The 22,342-nt window shown below is 44.0% G+C and overlaps 1 protein-coding gene across 1 annotated transcript in view; it reads left to right on the top strand.

Moving 5' to 3' along the window:
- The first annotated feature begins 1,118 nt into the window (after positions 1-1,118).
- The window catches only part of Frrs1l (ferric chelate reductase 1 like), a 24,166-nt gene continuing 2,942 nt past the window's right edge, over positions 1,119-22,342 (top strand). The window contains 5 exon segments of the mRNA XM_028779860.1: positions 1,119-1,170; positions 1,173-1,499; positions 12,089-12,173; positions 15,392-15,530; positions 18,489-18,735. Of these exon segments, the coding sequence (XP_028635693.1) occupies positions 1,119-1,170; positions 1,173-1,499; positions 12,089-12,173; positions 15,392-15,530; positions 18,489-18,735 (850 nt within the window).

Here is a 22,342-nt window from a genome sequence, read left to right as displayed (position 1 = left end):
CTGTCAGCTATACCCAATAATGAACAGCTGGCCTCTGGATTCCCCAAGGCATCTCTCCTTCAATAGCAGCTCCCATGTCTCCCAGCCACTGGGCTGACAAACAGTTGAAATGATGGGTTCTCAGTATTTCATAGTTCTGTGCCATGTTATGACAGCAGTGACCTTGAACCCTATGAACCTTTCCCTACATGATCTTATTTAGTATGCACTGCATCCCAGGAATTATTGGTCACTGGTCATTACTGATAACCCAGGCAGTTGACTTCCAGGTCTGCATTTGAAATCTGTTTTTCTGCCTCAGTAGCAATTTCCTTACTTTGTGCAATTTATTTTTAAAAGAACCAGAAGAGGGGTTTACATGCAAGGTTCTGAAGCAGCATCGAGGAAGAGCTAGTGTCCCTATTTCTTGCAGAAGACAACTAATTGTCACCACCCCCAACAAGGGTCATTTGAAGACAAATCTGGGATCTGTGTATATTAATTGAGCAAATGAATGGCCAGGTAAATAATGCAACGTGTAAGTGTTACAAACCGATGTGAAAACGTGGAGAATCGGCGTGCGTATCAGACCTGGTTGGCTCATTTAATGCCTATGCACTTTGCTTCTGGGGAAAATGGGTAAACCAGTTGCCTAGTTTGAAAGGTTCAGGTTATGCTCCAGCACTTGTGGCTTTTGCCAAGGCCTTAAGTTACACTTTCCTCACTGTCTCTGATCTCTGCTTGGCTACCTAGAGAGTGGGATTTTGTGATTTCATCTTCCTTCCGTGATGGTCCAGAGAAATTTAGGAGTTTAGTAAATTTTTACTCCGGACAAAAAGTTGCAGGAGCAAGATGTTGGAGACAGTCATTCTAATACGGTGTGGGAACTGGATGCTGGGGATTTGAGTCAGAGAGGAAATTCTGCTTTGTGTATCCAGAGTGGGACCTGAAGACAAGCTCCTAGGTGGTGCTGATGCTGTAGGTCAGCGGGCCACACTAAGCACCCAGGGACCAGGAGAGTCAAATCTGGAGGCGACTGGGCGATGGGGAGAATTGGAAGAAGGACACGGGGAAGGAGCATCAGGCGAGGAGGGGGTGATGCTGAGCGGACGGGGGCAGGCTGCGGGGCTGGAGCGAGGATGCGCAGAGCGAGGCAGGGAGGCGGCGGGTGCGGGCGCTCCGCGGCTGCGCGGCGCGTGCTGGCGGCGGCTCGGTCCCGGCCCGCGCCCGCGGGGTCCCCGCTGCGGCCGGAGCGGCCTGGCTGCCGGATCCGTGCGCAGCGATGGCGGGGCAACCCCTGCGGCGCCCTGCCTGGGTACCACTGCTCCTGCGGCTGCTGTTGGCGGGGATCACTGTCTGCGATGCCAGCCCAGCGGACGACGGCGCGGGCCCGGGGGGCCGGGGACCCCGGGGACGCGCGCGAGGGGACTCGGGCGCCGACGAGGCAGTGCCACGCCACGACTCCTCCTACGGCACCTTCGCCGGCGAGTTCTACGACCTGCGCTACCTGTCAGAGGAAGGTGAGGCTACCAGAGGATGAGGGGCGACCTGGAGATAGGAGATTGAGGGGTGTAGGAGGGGTCCGCAAAGATGTCAGTGGAGGCAGATGTGCACAACTGAGACTAGAGTAGGGAGAGGCGCTCTGACCCAGCCTGTAGGAGGGAAGTCTGGAGGAGCTGTCAGCGCCTGCTCTCCTCTTTACACGTGGGGAGACTAGGGCCGGGAGACTCAGACTCAAGTCCTGTGAGGCTGTGGATAGGAGGTGCTAAGCTTATGCTCCCCTAGTTCTCAGCGTCTGGCCTCCTCCATCCTCCTGCCATGGAGGAAGCGCCATCTGGACTAGGATTCTGGAGCCCAGTGCAGCAGGCGGGAAGCAGAAAACCCAACTTAAAGAGACCGGTTGCCCAGTTACCTCCTGGTCGGTCTGGATTGACCTAAATTTGCAGGTACTGTCGCTCCATCTTTCTGTTGGTCTCATTGCCCAGGCGCCAGAGATGGGTCACAGCTCCCTCCCCAGTCCAACCCACAGCTGCTGCCACCACACTTGTCGTCTCCTAGTGTGAGCCACCATTGTTGGGACCATCTGGGCCCAGAGACTGGGGTTTCTTCGCCAGCTTCCCTGAGGAGCTGTTTCAAAGAGTACAAAAGGCAAAGCCATTCTGATAAAAGGAATGGAAACTGGTCTCTTACTTCCGCAGCTTTCGGGAAGCTTGGCAAAGAGGAGCCCAGAATCAAGCTGGGGGTTGAAATAAGGTTATCTGTTTGTGGATATAGCTCTTAATTAGGATGAGGTTCAGCTATACACATCTTTGATAAGATAGAATTTTCTCTCTCATGTAAGGAAATCTAAAAACCCACAATCTAGAGCTGGCATGAAGTCTCCAGTCTTAGGGACCCTGGGGCTGGAGCTTGTGCTCCTTCGTAATTCTTAGCTTGTAACTTAATGACTCCAAGTAGCTGCTTGAACCCTACTCATTACCTTCACATTCCAGATGGAGAGAAAGACAAAGTGGGGAGAAAATGCTGACTGCCTACTTATTAAGGACGCTACTTGGATAGAAGTTCCATCGAATGATTTTAGTTTCTTAGCCATGTGGTCACACATAGCTGTAAAGGAGATGGGGAAGTGTAATCTTGTAGCTAAAAAAGACATACTATATCCACTTCAAAATAATATAATTATTATATTAAGGAAGGTAAAGAGAATGGATTGGGGAAATATATTTATTAAATAGACACTACTGAACCCCCCCCCCCCACACACACACACTTATTGACCTCGACTCTGGCTGTTCAAGGGCTGGAGAAGCAACTCTACTCCATGTTGTCACTCAGGGACCTACATGTCTTCCATCTTGTTGCTCTACTGTCCTTTAAGACCTTGTCCTCGTCTATGTAATAGAAGATTGGTGGTTAGTATGTCTTTGTTCAAGATTGAGGGTAGGGTGCTGGATAGATGGCTCAGGGAGTAAAGCCCTTGCTACACAAACCGGAGGTACCTGCGTGCAGAGCATCAGAGCCCATGCAAAGCTAGGTGCAGTAGCTCCTGTGTCTGTAATCCCAGTGCTCCTATGGAGCAATGGGAAATGGAGACAATAGAATCATTGAGAGCATGTGGACCAGCTGATATGCAGCAGCATACAAGAGACCCTATCTCCAGGTGGAAGGAGAGACCTGACATCTGGGTTGTCCTCTGATCTCCACATGCACATGTGTGGCATACGTCCATCCACAGCCACACATGCACATGACATGTGCACACACACACACACACACACACACACACACAAACTTAGGAAACAAAAAAGAAAAGTTTAGGATAAGTAATTATCTTTTTGGCTGCTTGCATAGATCATCTCTTTCCATAGTCTTTGGCCTATTACAAACATAATTAAGTAATGACCTAGCTGCAAGGGAGGCCAGGCACCCCTGAGTCCGGGAAAAGGGAGCAAATGGTGGGGAAAACAACAAGCTAAACAGAATCTATCACTCTGGGAAAGGATAAATATCCCTAAGCATATTTTTCTGAAAGCATGTAGTCCATATTTCTTCCTTACACAACCAGTCTATACTTCCAAATGACTTAAAGGTAGCATGTGAGCACATATATTCTCATTTAAGTAATAAAGAACAAGCCAGACTTTCTGGTGTTCATTTACATACACAGAAAGAATGAACTGCTGGTTGTATAAGCTGGTTTTATGAAGGCCAACATCAGGTGGACTGTAGCTATCAAGGAACATTTTGCAGTCACTCTGGGAAATAGGTTTCCAGCCCAGAACATATATACGTTGCAAACAACAGGAGGGTATAAAACATTGGACTATGGGTAACTACTCTACTCTGGGTATTCTTTGAGGAAGAAAAGCAACAGGAAGTGTTGCCTTAGATTTGAACCTTAAGTGAAGCCTTCTGTTCCTGTCACATGCTGTCAGCTGCCCAGGATAAAGGATCATGAGTCTGAGGATGGTAGTAGCTGCCTACCCTTTGACTGATAAAGGAAACACCCATTTATGGCTGCTTATCTTTAAAACATAATGATCTGGCCATTTGCAAAACATTCGAATCAATGAGCAGCTCACCACTGATTTCAAGATCGGTTCTTTTTTTCTCTTGTGACAAAAAGCAGGGTAAGAGGCAGAGAGAAGGACAGAAGCTTGTGTAGGACATTTTTCATCAGCCTGTATCCTTCCCATGTCATTCAGGCACTGTATGTAAATATGTAGCTTATCTCCCTATGAGTCTGGAAGTCCTTTAATGCCACCAATACATGTCGGATTCTTCCTCTGGGTCCTCTGTAAACGTAGTCTTCCATGAACATTTATTGGAGCTATGTTCAAAGTTCTATTTATTTATTCCTACATGCAAGTATGTGCACGCATGCATGTGTGTGTATGTATGTGTGTGTGTGTGCTTACATGTGTGCACGCAGGTGCATGTATTCTTATTCATGTATGTGGAGGCCATAAAACAATCTTGGATAATGTTACTCAGGCACTACCCACCTTATTTTTTTTCTCTTTCTCTCATTGGCCTGGAGTTCATCCATCCCAGAGAGCTCAGGGAATCTGTCTGTCTCTGTTTCCTCTTGTACTGGAATTACAAACATGTATCACCAACAAGTCCAGATTTTTCATATGAGTTCTAGGAAAAAGCTCAAGTGCTCATGCATATATGTGTACAGTTCACTGATAGGGTTATCTCCCCAGCCTTCACTGTCCTGTCCTAAGTCCCCACTGTGTGCCATACTGTTTCCTAGGGTACTTTACCTACATTAATGTTCATCTGCGCAGTGATCCTGTGAGTTAGATACTACTGTTTCCTCCCATCCTTCCAGGTGTCTGGTCTGCCTAGGTGTAAGGCCCATGTTGACAAGCGCTAGGAACCAGACTTGAACAGGTAGGAGTGAGGGTTTTCATCAAGGCACTTGAGATGAAATCACCTTCAGAGTGATGCATGAAGCAGTTAAAAGCTGCAGGCCCTGAAGGGACGGAGCGCTACTGTGAAAGCACCCGTGTAGGACTTTACGGTCTGCCACTTTTCTTGCTCAACATTCTCTCTGCATTACGTGACCCTGGTAAGTAGAAGCGACAGTTCAGGTGGCCGCAGAAAGAGACTGATGCTGTAATTCTCCGAGGTGAGGCTGAATGGTATAACTAGCCAGTCTGTGGTTTAAACTTCTCTGAATCGAGGGCTAAATGAATACCTGAAGGCTCCGATCCAACCGGTTAATTAGAAGCAATAAATAGCAAAGCAAAAGCCATTAACCACTCAGTAGAGTATGGCAAAATGGGCTCAAGGGATTGCAGAAAAAGGACACACAGTCCACAAATTAGATGAGAATGGAAGCCACTGAGCCTCAAACAAGAGAGTGGACAGAGGTGAAGCCCAGTGACAGTGAGCAGCTTAACATATTTGTGGTTGTGGGTGGAGCTCCGTGATAGTGGGCTACTTAGCATATGCATGATTGTGGGTGGAGCCCAGTGATAGTGGGCTGCTTTGCATATGCATGATTGTGGGTGGAGCCCAGTGATAGTGAGCTGCTTAGCATATGCATGATTGTGGGTGGGGCCCAGTGATAGCTGCTTAGCATATGCGTGGTTGTGGGTGGAGCCCAGTGATAGTGAGCTGCTTAGCATGTACATGGCTGTGGGTTCCACTTCCAACACTGCAAACATAAACAATAAGTAAATAAATAAAATTAAATGAGAAAACCAGCTTCTCATAGGAATGTCTGACAGGCAGAAATGGTAAGATAGAAATTGGAAAAAAAAAGTGGCTGTAATTAGTTTCTAAAACAAAATTACTAGAAAGATTGAATCCATGTGAGAAAGAAGAAAATTTTTACCATTAAAAAATCCTCTAATGTAATATTGTTCCTTTAGGTTTTGTATGATTGTCAGTGTATGTACAGAGGTATTTAAGTATGTATATATATGCACAAACATGCCAGGACCAGAGGTCAACCTTGGGTGCTGTTCCTCCGGAGTCACCCACCTTGTATTTTTATTTTAATTTGATGGAGCTGGGGCTGATTTATATATGTAGAGGCCCGAAGAAGAGAGCAGCCATTGTGCTTTATCATCCTCTGCCTTGTTCCATTGAGGAATGGTCTCTAACTGATAGTCTGGTAGCCAGGAAACTCCTGTGATCCTCCTGTACCCCCACCCCCAACCCACTGCTGGGTTACAAGCATGTGCAGCAATACTTGGCTATTTACATGGGTGCTAGGGATTTGAACTCAGATCCTCATGATTGCACATTGATTCCTTTTACTTGCTGAGCCATCTTCCCAGCTCCACCTTGTTTTTTAAGATAGATTTTTCTCTTACAGGGATATGGGACTCACCAATTAGGCTAGTTGGCTGGCCAGTTAGCATCTTCCCAACGTCCGGATTACAAGCAAGGGCACCCACACAACCCAAGCTTTACAACATGGATGCTAGGGTTCAAACTCAGATCCTCATGCTTCTGTGGCAAGCACTTCCCCAGATCTTCATTTAGGTTTTCACTTTGGAGAAAAATGGTATCAAGATAGAAAATGGGGAGAGGAAATAAGCCAAGCAAATAAACTGATGTAAATGAGGAAATGGATGTAACTTATTAAAAGAGGCTAAGGAACCATATCTGCGTGGTTCAACCTCTATATCTCAACATTGAGGAAGACAGGTCACAGGGAGTCAGGATGCAGGGAAGGTGAAGAAGAACTTGAAGATTCTACCAGAAGGGGGCTTTAAAGATATTTTTTAAAATAGCAAGTGGAGAAAGTTGGGCCTGTTGTGCATTGTTAATGAGGATGTAAAATATTACAGCTCTTTGGAAAATGACTTGGCAGCTCCTTAGAAAGTAAAACGTACAGTTACCATATAATGTAGCAATTGTATTCTAAGGGAATTGGAAATGTAGCCACATAAAACCTTCTACAGAGCTGCGTGATTCAGAATAGTCCCAAAGTAGGAACAACCAAAATGCCTACCAACTGATGAACAGATAAACAAATATGGTCTACCGTTACGGTGGGGATGCCATTCTATTGTAAGGAGGAATGAAGTTTCAATACGTGCTGCAGGGTAGATGAACCTTGGAAACATTATGCTAAACGAAAGAAACCAGAAGCCAGGCCGCATGCTTCCATCCACAGGCAATGTACAGAATGGACAAATCCATAGGAGCAGAACATACATTAAAGGATGCCAGGGGCTACACAGACGGGACAAGGGAGTGACTGCAGATTGGCACTTGGCTTCTTCCTGGAACCATGGAACTTTTGTTGGACTAGACAGTAGTGAGGGTTGTGCAATCTTGTGGAGGCATAAAAAGCACTCATTTGTACACTTTAACATGGCAAGTCTTATGATAGGTCAGAGTTCAATAACAACAGAAGCAGATAAAACCAGTTAATAAGAAACTGGTTTGTCTAGTGCTTGGGAGGCTGAGGCAGGCAAATTTGAAATCAGACTGGGATTCATAGCAAGACCTTGTCCAAAGAGGGGGAGACCTGACTGGAGAATTAGAAAACCTGGATAAAAGGAACTGAGACGAATGGGCTGGCTGGGTGGGTTGGGTGGTGGCGATGCAGGGACTCAGAAGGTAAAGTGCTTGCCCCACCCAGAGAAGGTGAGGACATGGAGAAAGCTGGCTCACCAGACTGGGTCTAATGAGAGAACCTGCTTCACCACAGAAAGTGGACAATCTAGGGAGACATCTGATGTCAGCCTCTGGCCTTCCCTTGCCCAGTTGTGCACATACATGTGTGCCTGTAAATGTGTGAACATGCATTCACATGCACACCACACACCACATAAGAAAGAAAAAAAAGAAGAAAAAAATTGAGTCAACTAAAAACAAATCTTCCAAATAAGAAAGCTCAAGGCTCAACTCTACCAAATATTCAAGTGAGAGATAGTGCTCACTCTAAATACATATAAACTTAAAAAATGTGTAGAGCTGGAGAGACGGCTCAGCAAATAAGAGGACTGACTGCTTTTCCAGAGGACCTGGGTTCAATTCCCAGCACCTACATGGTGGCTCACAACTGTAACTGCAGACCTAGGTGACCCAATGCCATCTTCTGGCCTCTGTAAGCAATGCATGCATTTGATATACAGACATGTGTTTGGACAGAACATCCTTACACCCCTTACATTAAAAAAAAAAAAAAAGGTTAATTTTAAAAATTGATCATTTGTATATATGTGAATACACCCCTTACATTAAAAAAAGGTTAATTTTAAAAATTGATCATTTGTGTATGTGTGTGTGTGTGTGTGTGTGTGTGTGTGTGTATGCGTGCGTGTGTGCATGTGCATGATGTGGGGGTGGTGCTGTACAAATATGAGTGTCATGGTGTAGGTGTGGAGGTCAGGGGACAATCTATAGAGTCGTTTTCTCCTTCTACCTTTACATGGGTTATGAGGATCAAACTCAGGTTATGCAAAAGACACCTTTACTCACGGAGCCATTTTGCCAGCACCCTGAACATATTTCTATCGACTATGCAAATATATTGGACGAAGTAAACGTGATGTTTTGGGCAAAGATGAGTTTTAAGGGAATTGAGATAGTAACAAAATCTGACACTATATAATTAAAGTTGGGCTGTGAAGGACAAATAATGTCATACAGTGATAAAAGAAACAATAAATTAGGAACCCAGTATATAAGGGCTGAGGATGTGGCTCAGTGGTAGAGTGCTTACTCAGCATGAATGAGGTTCTGGGTTCATTACTCATTACTGCAAAAAGAACTATCGATACATATGTGTGTGTTATATATATATATGTGTGTGTATATATATATATATATATATATACACACACACACATGCCTGGTGTTTCCAAATACATGAAGCAGTAATCTGTAATTATATTCATCCTATAGTATAAGTGTATTAATAATAGATATTAGGGAATACATTAAATATACAGATAAATAAATGTCCAAACAAAATGTATCAAATACAGCACACTACCCTTTGCATTAGAAAAAAATCAAATTTTAAAAATAAAAGATATATATTGTTTGACTTCTATAAATAATACCATTATCTAAGTGAGTATATAAACAAATACAGAACCATACTTTTTTTAAACACCCAGGAAGATCCTCTAAAATTTGTCACAAACTGGTCATAGGAAGTCAGTGGATTACAAAGACTCTACCTAGTATGCACAGACATCTTCAGCTTATACTGAGATGAAATTTGAAGTTAGCAGAAGCCTGAGGAGGGGTGATTGGGAATGCTGCTCAGAGGCAAAGTGCCACGTGCCATATTCTCCTCTCTCTTTGATTCTCTAGCCCTAAGAAACAAAAAGAAAGAAAACAAAAGGATCATAAAGGACAATACCAGTAAAAAATATTGACCAAAGAAGAAACGAGGAAAACATAAGGGAAATTATGATAGCCTTCTGTTGAGCTATCAAAATGTCAAATGTCAAAATATTGGCATTAGGGATGACACAGCAGCTAACAGCATTGGCCACTAAGCTTGACAACCTAAGTTTGATCCCCAAAACTCACTCCCAGGAGTTGTCCTCTGATCTCCACAGGTGTATGGGGGCATGCAATGCATTCATACATCTATTTAAACCATGACATGACATGGTTCTAAAGTATGGTCACAGGGTTTTACAGCTATTGCCAGAGTCATATTTAGAATACTCTGATCACCCTGAAAAGAAGCCATATTTCCTTGGAGCCAACACCACACAGGCAGGCATTTTGTGTTTCCCCTTGTCTCGGCTCTTGGCAACCATGAAGCCTTCTGTCTCAATATTTGTCTATCATGGACATCTCATGCACATGATCCATTATGTGATCATTGTTGTTTTTGTTACTTAGTTGGACTTTTTAGGGAAGCTTTTAGAAGATTAATGTAGCTTGGGAACCCAAGGCCTTCCTCATCAACATCAGTGAGCCAGAATGAGAAAGAAACCAAGATACAGCTCAAAGTAGCAAAGGGATCTACAGAGTCTGATTTTATCTATATAAAAAAAGATGAACTATTAAGGGATATAAAGGATGGGAATAAACACACGAATCATGATCTTAAAAAGAATAATCTGATTTTATAAAAATACCAATCCTCCATCCACTCACAGATCATCTCAAACTTAAGACAGTTCCACACAGCCCTCCAGTCCAGTTCTGTGAGGGAACTTCAGACATGATTACTATATGTTGCACAGAAGAATCAAGTCTGGAGAATCGGTGAGATAGTTTTGCCTTTCTAGATAATTAAGGCACACTTGAAAGCTGAGTAATTAGAATAACATGGTCCTAGCTTACAAAAAAACAAACCAAAAAAAAATCTAGAAATAGACCCAGGTTCATGAAGGAACCAATGAACTGGAACGGAGTTATCATAAATTACCAGAGAAAGCATGAGTTGTCTCATAAATTATGTTGAGAAAAATTGAGTCAACGTAAGGAGAGCTGGGTGTGGTGGCTTGTACCTCTGATCCCAGCATTCTGCAGGCAGAAGCAGGGGGATCTCTGTGAATTCCAGGCCAGCTGGGTCTACACAGGGAGTTTCAGGTCAGCCAGGGATACATAGTGAGACCCTTGTCTTACAAAACAAAGCAAAAGGAAACCCAAACAAATCAATATAAGTAGAAAAATACAATTGATTTCTCACCTCACATAAGATAATGAGTAAATTCCCAGTGTGTCAAAGCTCTCAGTGCACTATCAATATAGCACTACAACGTTAATAAGTTTTAAAAAAATGAGAAATGGCTTGTGTTGATGGGGAGTAGAAAATGATCCCCTGAGACCCTGAAAATCACAATCCAAAAGCAGAGAAATTCTTAGCTTAACCTCATCCAAGTTAAATATTTGGGTCTAAAAAAAAAAAAGAATCATAGCAAAAACAAACAAATAAAAAAAAACACAAGATTGTTGGGAGGGTGGTAGGAAAAATAGGAACATCTGAGACCAGCAGTCATGAAATACATAAAATAGATACAACCTTCCACGCCAACAGTTGAGCAAAGTTTACAGAAGTCGACCCCACAGACGAGAGAACCCAAGCGCTTACTACAGATATGAAGGGATATTTGTGTCAGTCAGTGCTTAGGGAAATCCAAATTAAAATAATAATGAGATCATGTGGAGCTTGGATGTGGAGAAACTGGGCCAGTCAATCATACAGTACCCAGGGACTGGAAGCCAGTGTTGTTCAGAATAGTAATCTGTTCAGGCTTGGTGTAGTTAGAGGGGCAGTCTGGCTATGGGTTACAAAATGAAAATCTCCTCAATAAGCCCACAGGAAACGTGGCTAAAGCCAGTCATGTTTTTCACAATTGGAAAAAGTGAGCAGGTGGAGATGTGTCATTTACTTTTCTGTGATTTACTGGAAGCAGCTTAAGGGTGGGAAGATTCAGTAGCTCCATGGATTCAGCCTAGTGGGGTGGAGTAGGCGTGGTTGGTGAGTTCAACTCAAAGCATTAGAAGCCAGTGGCAGTGGCTGTTCACATCGCAATGCACCCAAACGTGGATGAAGGATGATTCTTCAAAGGCCTGTTCCTGGTAACCTCCTTCTGGCAGCTAGGCCTCACTTCCTTAAAGGTTCCATAGCCTCCCCAAACAGTATCACCAGACCAAGTGCTTCAAAACAAACAAACAAACCTACCAATTGAAAATTGAAATTCCAATTCAAGCCACAGCAGGAGGCAAGTTTTCTGTCCCAATCTTGGAGGATGTTTAAGCAAATGTATTTATATACACCTTATCTCTCAGCACAAATTCAGGTGTCTCTAAGGGGCTCATGATGAGTAAAGACATATCTACTACTACAGTTCTAAAACTCTAGAGCAGTGGTTCTTGACCTTCCTGATGCTACAACGTTTTAATATGGTTCCTCCTGTGTTCCCCCTAACCATAAACTTATTTTCATTGCGACTTCATAACCGTAATTTTGCTGCTGTATGAATTGTGATGTAAATATCTCTGTGTTCTGATGGTCTTTGACGACCCCTTGTGAAAGAGTTGTTCAACCTCCACTAGTAGTGATGATAAAAACAAAAAAATAAGCAGTGCACGCTTTAGAATTCTCATTGTAAGGATTGTTACTGGATTTCTCTGACCGTCATTTGTCTTCACTGCCCAGGCTACCCTTTCCCCACCGCTCCTCCTGTGGACCCATTTGCCAAAATCAAGGTGGAAGACTGTGGAAGAACTAAGGGATGCTTCAGGTAGGTAGAGGTGGGAGTCTGACCATTTAGGCTCAGAAATGTACTGAATTTCTCCAGGTAGGATTCAAACCTGAAGGCATCGCTATGTGAACATGAGGGTCTGTCCCCTCTTTTAACTTCAGCAAGGTTATAGAAAACTCAAATAAGAAAATCCGGTGCTCAGAGGCTTTGTTTGCTGATACAGGTCTTGCTGTCCTTGAATTCTGGGGAATCTCACCAATTCTCTGTAATGCTGGCATTACAAGTGTGTACCACCATGCTTGGTTAGTGTTCAGTTTGGGCGTGTTCTTTTTTTTTTTTTTTAAAGATAGTGTCCTAGTCACTTTCTATGGCTGTGATAAAGACATAACCAAGAAGGTTTATATCCCAATCTACCTCTGAGAGAAGCCAAGGCAGAAACTCAAGCAAGGAAGGAATATGGAGGCAGGGGCTGAAGTAGAGGCCATGGAGGAACACTGCCTGCAGGCTTGCTCTTACGGCTTGTTCAGCTTGCTTGCTTATACTACCTAGAGTACCTGGCCAGGGCTGATACCACCCATAGTGAGACCCTCCTACATCAGTGAACATGATGTACATAATCAAGAAAATGCCCTACTGACTTGCTTCTAGGCAATCTGATGAAGGCATTTTCTCAGTTGAGGTTTCTCCTCCTCCATGACGCTAGCTTGTGTCAAACCAACAAAAATATAACCAGACAGGCAGGTTCTCCTATAGCCCAGCCAGCCCTTAAATTTGTTATGCAAACAAGGTTAACCTTACATTTCTAATCCTCCTGCTTTCCCCTCCCATGCTCTGGGATGAACGGTGTACGCCTAGCCTATGCAGTGCTGAGGATTGAACTCAGGGCTTAGTGCATGCTGGGGAAGCATTCCACCAACTGATGTACATTCCCAGCCCCAACGATTCCTTTCCAAATAAATAGTCATGACTTGTGGATTGTGCGTGACGCTAAGCATTGGTGATCATAGCTTATTAGTTTGAGCGAGTCCCTATGTGATTCTTGGTAGCATTCCATCAAGACATGACGGGCTCCAAATGAGCATGCTGGCATGTGCCTGTAATCTTAGCACTCGGGTGGCTGAGGCAAGAGGCTCAAAAGTTTTAGGCCAACCTGGGCTACGTAATGAAAAGACCTGTATCAGAGAAAAGAAGACAGGTGGAAGGAGGGAGAGATGGGGATGGTCATGGAGAAAATAAAAATGAATGAATGCGAATTGGCTTGGTAGGCAGCAGTAGAAACTTCTCAAACAGAGGTTTTGACGGAGACGGCCCTAACGTGCTAACCTTGCTGCTGCTCAGGTCTTGATTTATGGAGCCAAGCATTGACTCCAGAGTCTTGAGCTTTATTGGCTTACAAGGCCTTTGTGAAGACCTGTAAAAAAGTTCCAATACAATTATCATTGAGCAAAATGGCCGGCAGTGTCTGATGCCGGTGGAAGTGCTTGAGAAGGAGTTGTGCTAGCCTTCCGGCTCAGTGAGGCCTGGCCTTCTACACTGGTCTCCGCTCTTCTGCCCCTCCCTCATTCATTCATGGTTCACCCCAGCTCCAGGTGGCCTGCACCACATGTCTTTTTCCTGTTACTTGAGGTATCCCTGCTAACCCATGAGTATGCTCTTGTCTCCTTCCTCGTTCACCCTTCAGCACCCTGGGTCTTGTTCTTGCAGACATCTGCCATCTATGCTTTTTTAAAAATTTTTATTGGATATTTTATTTACATTTCAGATGTAATCCCCTTCCCCCCCCAACCATCTATGCTTTTATCCTTTCACCCATTGAAAGAATTCCATTCCTTCCTCTTCCCTCTCCTTCCCTCCCCTCCCCTCCTCTTCTCTTTCCCTTCCTCTTTTCTTCCCTCCCCCTTTTATCCCCTCCCCTCCCCTCCCTTTCCTCCCCTTTCCTCTTCTTTCCTTCCCTTTCCTCCTCTTCCCATCTTCTCCCCTCCATTAACCTTCTCTTCCCTTTCTTTCCCTTCCTTCCCTTCCCCTCCCTCCCCTTCTCTCCACTTCATTTCCCTTCCTTCCCCTCCCATTCTCTCCCCTCCATTTCCCTTCCCTTCCCTTTCCCTCTCCCTCTCTTTTCTTCCCTGTTCTTTTGCGCTTAGGGTCATGTACATTACAAACACATGCTTAACCAGTGAGATACATTCCATTACAACACTGTGTACCATTCTGACAAGGGTTGAATACAGTGCTCCTTAACTAGAAGTTTCCAATTCCTGGTCCCCACTGGTACAGGATCCATAAGTCACTTGTAAGGGTTGTTGTTACATTTATTTATTTTGTGTGTGTACCTATATGTGTATGCATATGCACACACATATGTACATATGCACATGTAAGTGTGTGCACTTATGTCATGGCACTCTGTGGAGGTCAGAAGACAACTTTCTGGAGTCTTCTCTTTTTCTACCATGTAAGTTTCATGGAGCAAACTCGGGTCTCCGTGCTTGGTGACAGGGGTTCTTATCTATGGAGCTATCTCACTTGCTCCTTTATAAGAAATTTGAAATTTTTGTTTTCTCCTTACTGGTGCCCTTCAAAATGATGCATGTATTCATAATCTTACCATCTAGAGAATGACCTTATATGCTATGTTTTAGTGTCTGACTGTGACTCGGTTTACGGCAAGTAGATTTTATAAATAAATCATGTACTTTTGTTCATCAGATACTAGATGATGTTGTCACATATGAATTGTACAAGTGTGGCTTTTGCAGCAGACCAAGAGATTAACTTGCAGGAGTTGGGCCATCCTTCCTTGTTGGTAATAAAGATATGCTCAACTCAAAAAGCCCTACAGTACAGTCAGAGGCGCCACACGCACCACAGGCACCACTGCAGAGAAATCCTTTCAGGAAAAATCACACCCTTTATCATCACACAAATGCTGTGAATTTCAGGATTTCTGTTTTTACTTCTAAATCTGTGGTATTCTAACTATGAAAAATTATAAGGAAAAAATAGTCACTCTATATTTTAATTAAGAAAAACTTGACAAGTGTTTAACTTGAACAGATCCAGTTCAGAGCCTGTTGCAGGCTTATAAAGTGGAGCAGGTCCTATCCGTGGTCCCTGCTGAGGAACCAGTGTTTCCAAGATCCCAGGAAGCAACAATGGTTAACAGCATTGTTCAGTGCCCTTGGGTTGCACTCTGGATGCTCTCTCTTTGTGTTTGAATCACATAGAACTAACAATGTCTCTTTTGGCAAATCCTCCAGATATGGAAAACCAGGCTGTAATGCAGAAACCTGTGACTACTTCCTTAGCTACCGGATGATAGGTGCTGATGTGGAGTTTGAGCTGAGTGCAGACACGGATGGTTGGGTCGCGGTTGGATTCTCTTCAGACAAAAAGATGGTACGGTGTAAATCTTCATAGAAGCTGCTTTCTCTCTTTGCTTAGTTGTTGTCCTTTAGATTTCAGAAGCAAATGAGTTAATTGAAGAAGTAGAAGCATTGTATTAGTCACAGCTCTCTAATTGCAAGTTTAAAACATTCAAGAGGCCCAGGGCAGTGGTGTTTCATGCCTTTAATCCCAGCACTCGGGAGGCAGAGATGGGTGGAGCCCTGAAGAAAACAACAATGATAACAACAAAACAACAACATCAGAGGCTGGAGAGATGGCTGAGCAGGTAGGACCACATACTACTCTTGCAGAGGACCAGGGTTTGGTTCCCAGCACTCACATCAAATGGCTCACAGCTGCCTGAACTCCAGATCTAGGGGTTCTGATACCCTCTGGCCTCTGTGGGCTCATGCCAATGGTGTACGCAGTGCGTATAAACTCATGCATGAGCACACACATAAATAAGTAAATGGGTTTTTTTTAATTCAAACAAGCTTTAGTAGAAAGATTGGCTATTAGAATATAGGACATCCGTCTTGTGCTACGTGTAGTAATCAGCTCTGTCCACTTTATATGCTGCAAACTACATGTCTTGTGCCAGTTGTTGTGTCTCTTGCTTCCTTGTGTGTGCATCAGTTGGGGTTCAGCTTGTTTTTGGTGGGCATGTCTGGGCTTGGCTGTAGTCTATGGGTTGGGTTTGATTTCCTATGTGTGTATTAGTCAATCTGGAAGGGGCAGCTACCCAAGACTGTTTCTCTTCATGGCATATGTGACCAGATATCTGCTATTTCTCTCTCCTCTACCTCACTGCACACACACACACACACACACACACACACACACACACACACACTTATGACACTAATAGATTAACCCTCTGAAACTAAGCCAGTGGAACCAGCACCTGGACACATGAGTTGCCCATACTGCACAGGATGGAGGACTATTTTTCCATGGACTCCTGGGAAGCAAAGCCTGAAGTCCCTTAACTGTTACCACCTTGAGATATTGAGTGGCTGCCCAGGAGGCTCTAAGCTGTCTCTTACTCTGCTTTGGTTTTGTTGTTATTATTATTGTTGTTGTTGTTGGTGGTGGTGGTGGTGGTGGTATGTGTGTGTGTGTGTGTGTGTGTGTGTGGTGTGGGGCAGCTATGGGGCCCAAAGATGGAGCCAAAGATCAGCTTGCCATTCTTCTGGTGGCCAGGACCTGGGGGACTATGGTGAGGGGTGTTGTAGGCAGAGCCCAGACCCTATCAGGTGACTCATCCCAATAAAGGAGAAAGGAGGAAAGTAAGAAGCACATGGGTTCAAGACTAGCAGAGGCTACACAGTGAGATCCTGCTGGAAAATCAGGAAGGAAGGGAGGGATAGCAGGAGGGAGGGAAGGAAGGGAGGGTTGATCTGAGGGCTCAGATAACAGGCTGGCTGGGGAGCCTTTACAGCAGCACTGTAATATCTATGAAAGTAGAGGCCCCTCCTTTCCTCTTTCCTCTCTCCACTGAAGCATGCATTAAACTAAAAACAAAAACAAAAACCTGATGATGTATAGCAAGAGTGATGTGCGTTCCCTTTTTAATAACCTTGAATTTTTATGGCACAATTTTCAAATTAATTTCTTTTTAAATAGCATCTTTGGGTTCCTGTCTAAGTGGTATGCCTCACAGGCTCCAGGAACTGCCTCCCCCATCATCCCTATCCTCCACACGATGGTACAATCGGCTAATCTTTAATGTTTTTTAAATTGTTTTGAAAGAAAAATCAAACCTCCAGATAGACCACATAGATAGTTCCCCATACTTTCCTCCCGCACCCTTTCTCTCTATATATATATCTTGTGCCAGATGAGTCCCCTGATATCTGTTATAGTAGTGTTCACCTAAAATTTATCATTTCTGACCATTTTCCAGTGTATATTTCAGTGACATCAATCACAATCTCTACCATGAAATCATCGCACAGTTTTCTACTCCAGAACTAGGAAACTCAAATAACGTTTTGCTGTTCGTGTGTTACTCTCTACTGATGCTGTCTCTGCTGCTACTCTGTATGACTAACACTTTCTGGAAACTTCAATCCTACGTCACAGATATCATGATCCTTTAAACATTAACTATTTAAGAGAATTCTCCTAAAATCAAAGACCTTGTCTTTCATTATATGGTTTCCCTACCAAATTCAGAGAATTTAAGATCCATAAGATAGGACTGTCAACTATATTATTTCCAAATGTCATTAGTCAACACAATTCTGCCTAGGAACCCCATTGCATTTAGTGGTCATGTGACTTTAGCCTTCTCCACTTTGTATAGCTTCTGGGCCTTTTAAATTACCGAATGGATTAGTTAATTGCTTTGGGAAGTTTATCATGACTGAAGTTTTTGTTTGGCTTGGTTTGGCTTGGCTTGGTTTTTTGAGAGAGGCTTTCTCTGTGTAGCCTTGGCTGTCCTACAACCCATTCTGAAGACCAGGCTGGCCTCAAATGCAGAGATCCACCTGCCTCTGCCTCCCAAGTGCTGGGATTAAAGGCGTGCACCACCACTGCTCAGCCTTAGCTGAAGTTTTATTTTATTTTGTTAGAATGAGCTTCAAGTGGGATTTACCTGGCTGTGTTTGTCAGGCTACTTCATGTGGTTTTGTGCTGGAACCCATGGGTTGTGACACATCCCCCAAATGTCTTAGCAGGAAGGCCCTAAAATGTCAGCCATTGTGATGCTAATTTTGCTCAGTTGTTTAAGACTTTTTTAAAAGGATTTTTAAAATGTCGTGTGTTTAGTTGTTTATGTGGGAGGTCAGAGGACAACTTGCAAGAGTTGGTTCTCTCCTTCTACCTGGTGGATCCAAGGAATGGAACTTGGGTCATTCTGATTGGTAGCAAGACATTTCTAATTACAGAGGTTATGGGATATGTATTTCTAGTGAAAAGCTTGCAGAAGACAAACCTTTGTCTCTCCTCAACCTTTTTCTCTGCTAGGGTGGTGATGATGTCATGGCCTGTGTCCATGATGACAATGGCAGAGTCCGAATACAGCACTTCTATAATGTAGGCCAGTGGGCAAAGGAGGTTCAGAGAAATCCTGCCCGAGATGAAGAAGGAGTTTTCGAGAACAACCGTGTCACCTGCAGGTTTAAGCGCCCTGTGAATGTCCCCAGGGATGAAACAATTGTGGATCTGCACTTGAGTTGGTACTACCTGTTTGCCTGGGGTCCGGCCATTCAGGGTAAGCCTACATTTCAGCTTCTGCATTGAAGACCACGTGCAGTCCCACTGTGTGTGCATGAGAGCCACAAGAACTCCGAGTATTCTATAAGAAAAAGGGAATATGGGCCCTCCCTTCAGAAGGTTCTAAAGAACTTACACCTGACAAAGTGCACACATGCATAGCTAAAGCATATGACACAGATGACACAGCATAGGACAAGCATGCACATCATGAAGCAGTCATGTGTCTGCTGTGGCGGGCAGATATTTCTATTTGTTCCTCACCCCGTCCTGCAGAGTTCCTGATATCATTGTTCTCATAGAGTATAAGAAACTCGCTCGTAGTAGACAACTAATTAATAGTAGAAATAAAACCAAATTCCAGGTCTTTCAGACTCGAAAGCCAGTGAACTCTTGACCAGCATCCTTTTAATAAGAAAATACTAAAGAGGAAGGAGCTTCTAGAGATTTCTCTAAGCTGGGCGGTGGTGGCGCACGCCTTTAATCCCAGCACTTGGGAGGCAGAGGCAGGCGGATTTCTGAGTTCGAGGCCAGTCTGGTCTACAGAGTGAGTTCCAGGACAGCCAGGGCTATACAGAGAAACTCTGTCTCAAAAAACAAACAAACAAAAAAACCAAGAAACAAAACAAAAAAAAGAGATTTCTCTAGAGCTTGACAGCAAGCATTAATTCTCACTTTATGACCATTCCCATAGTCACAAATCAATCAAAATACCCCATTTTTAGCCCATTAATCCTCAACTATTAAAGTGGATAGCAATACCCCAGCTATATTGGTAAGCCAATCTTCTGCATGTTAGAGGTCAGGCGGAGACTCTGTATTTCTATCAAGTTCCCCGATGGTGCTGGGCTGTCGATGATGTCACTTCCCCTGGCAAAGCTCTTTGGTAGTTTCCTATTAAAGGCCCGAGGGCATCATAAGAGACCTTTTAGAGGTTGCTTAAATCAAGTCACCTTGTAAGCCTTCCACCTGGGCAACCCAGTGGCCTTCCACTTAGTGGCCTGACCAAGAGTGAAGGTGAGTCTGGTTTGCAGTCCTGTATAGAGAACTCTTTTTCTCTCCGGCTACTAGGACATTTGCCTTTCTTCCTTGCTCTTTTCTTTTCTCTTCTCTTCTCTTCTCTTCTCTTCTCTTCTCTTCTCTTCTCTTCTCTTCTCTTCTCTTCTCTTCTCTTCTCTTCTTTTCTTTTTCCTTTGAGCCAACTGCCTACTATGTTGCGCAGGCTAGAGCAATCCTTAGTGTATAGCACCACATCCAGATGACATCTGTCTTTCCTGTGTGTTCATCGGCTTTTCGTTGCTTCATCTGATCTGCCTGCCCTCCCCCATTTCTTTCCATTGATTTGGAAAGTACATAATCTCCCCTTTGCCTTCTCTTCCCTTCCCACCCACTGCCACCTGGGGAAAAGCATTGGATGCCTCTAGATTGGTGCTACCTTTCCACTCATTTGCTGCTTTCCCAGAGTAACCCCACTAGATCAGCAGTGGTACCTTTCAAGCCCTTTTAGTGTCCTGGGAAATAAATGATATTTTAGCTTGGAGAGATGAATTCATTTCAAACAGTAAGATTGGTATGTGGAAATGTGAGTTTGTAGTACTGATCTGCCCCATGGTAGCTGTGCAGGCTGTTATCTAATCTGAGCTTCATTTCCTTATACCTCAAGTAGGGGTAATCATAACGCCTGCCTCACACAGTTATTGACTAGTGGGTGAAGACAAGTGTGTGGAATTGCTTTAGCAAATTGAAGAACGCTATACAGTAGTCCCATTCCATCTGTGGGAGATTGTACCGAGACTTCCAGTGTTTACATTTGCCCCTATACATAATGTATAAATTAGAATTCAGTAGGAGTTTTGTAGTGATGCTACTAATAAAGCAATCATAAATGACAGCACAATGTAGTAAGTCATATAAAATGCAATCTTTTTCTCTTTTTAAAAATATCTTACTAGGCTGGAGAGATGCCTCAGTGGTTGAGGGCACTGACTGCTCCTCCAGAGGCTGGGTTCAAATCCTAGCACCCACAGGACAGCTCACAACTGTCTGCAACTCCAAGATCTGACCCCTCCACACAGACATGCATACAGGCAAAACACCAGTGCGCATGAAATGAAAATAAATAAAATTTAAAATTATCTTGCTGTCTCAAACTATATTTTTGAACTGCAGTTGATTATGGTCATTGAAAGCAGAAAGAAACCTTGGATAGTGGGGACTCCTGTATGTTCAGAAGGTCTTAGAGTCTGACATCTGAGATTTGGAGGAATCCTGTTCATCTGGGTTTCCCTGATAAGCTCCCTCCAGGTTCTTTTCTCACTGTTTCCAGACAAAACAGACCCATTCCCACCCATATGCTTGCTGCTGCTTTTCTTGTTTCCCGAGAATTCTAACATCTGTCAGTTCTATTCCTGTCTCATGGAGGCATAAACTTTGGGCTAAATCTTGAAGGAATAGAAATTCTCTTTCTCTCAAGAAAGCCATTAAATGGAGGTGCATGGCATAGCCTACAAAGCTAGTCAAGGACCAGTGAGGAAGGTGTCCATACGTATAAACTGAGAGTGGACCCTGTGGGGCGGGACCTCCTTCTTAGCTGGGAGAGTTTGTGTAGGAGGAAGCTGGTGAGGATGCTCAGGACACTGTGTCTGGCTGAGCTCCCAGAGAGAAAGGACTGTAAAACCACCCCCAACCCCCCACCCGCCTCTGTGCAAACCGGACTGATGGAACAGACCTAAACATTCAGCTGCTCTGGAGACTGAGGCAGAAGGATCACGATTTCAAGGCTAGTTTGGGCTACAGGGGGAGTTCAAGGCCATCCAGACAAGCTTACTGAGACCATATCTCAAAGTAAAAAGCAAAACTAAAAGAAAGTTGGCAAGCTGGAGCTATATAGCTCAGTGGTAGATGTTTGCCTAGCATGTTTACAGACCTGAGTTCAGACACTCAAAGAACCTTAACTGAGCTCCAATACCAGAGAAGCCTTTCTATTGAACTCTCAGGCCTCAGTTTTCTAACCCAGGCTTACTATGTTTTTTTCAGGAAGTCAGACATGACTAATCAATTTTACCTCATCAAGCACTTTGTAGCATTTCTTTTTTAACTTTAATTAACTAATTAATTAACTTTACATTCTGATCGCAGCTTCGCCTCCTTCTTCTCCTCCCAGGTCCCTTTCCCCCCCCCCTTCTCTCGATCCTCTCTTCTTTTCTTCTCAGAGAAGAGGAGGCCTCTCATGGACATTAACCCACCTTGGCATATCAAGTTGCAGTATGACTAGGCTCATCTTCTCCTATTGAGCCTAACTAGGCAAGGAAGTCCAGTCAGGGGAAAGGGGTCCAAAGGCAGGCAACAGAGAAGAGACAGCCTCTGCTCCAGGTGTTAGGGGTCCCATATGAAGACCAATCTGCACATCTGTTACATAAGCAAAACAAAACAAAAAACAAAACAAAACAAAAACACTCACTAGGCATGGTGGCACATGCCTTTAATCCCAGCATCGGGAAGGCAGAGGTGGTCAGATCTGAGTTCCAGGCTAGCCAGGGCTACATAGGAAAACCTTGTCTTAGAGAGAGGAGCGGGGAGAGGAAAAGAAGAGGAGAGGAGAGGAG

Source organism: Grammomys surdaster, unplaced genomic scaffold, assembly GCF_004785775.1.
Source record: "Grammomys surdaster isolate TR1022 unplaced genomic scaffold, NIH_TR_1.0 363, whole genome shotgun sequence".
Taxonomy (NCBI): domain Eukaryota; kingdom Metazoa; phylum Chordata; class Mammalia; order Rodentia; family Muridae; genus Grammomys; species Grammomys surdaster.
Note: the sequence above shows the minus strand (reverse complement) of the source record. Positions and strands in the feature narration are given on the sequence as shown.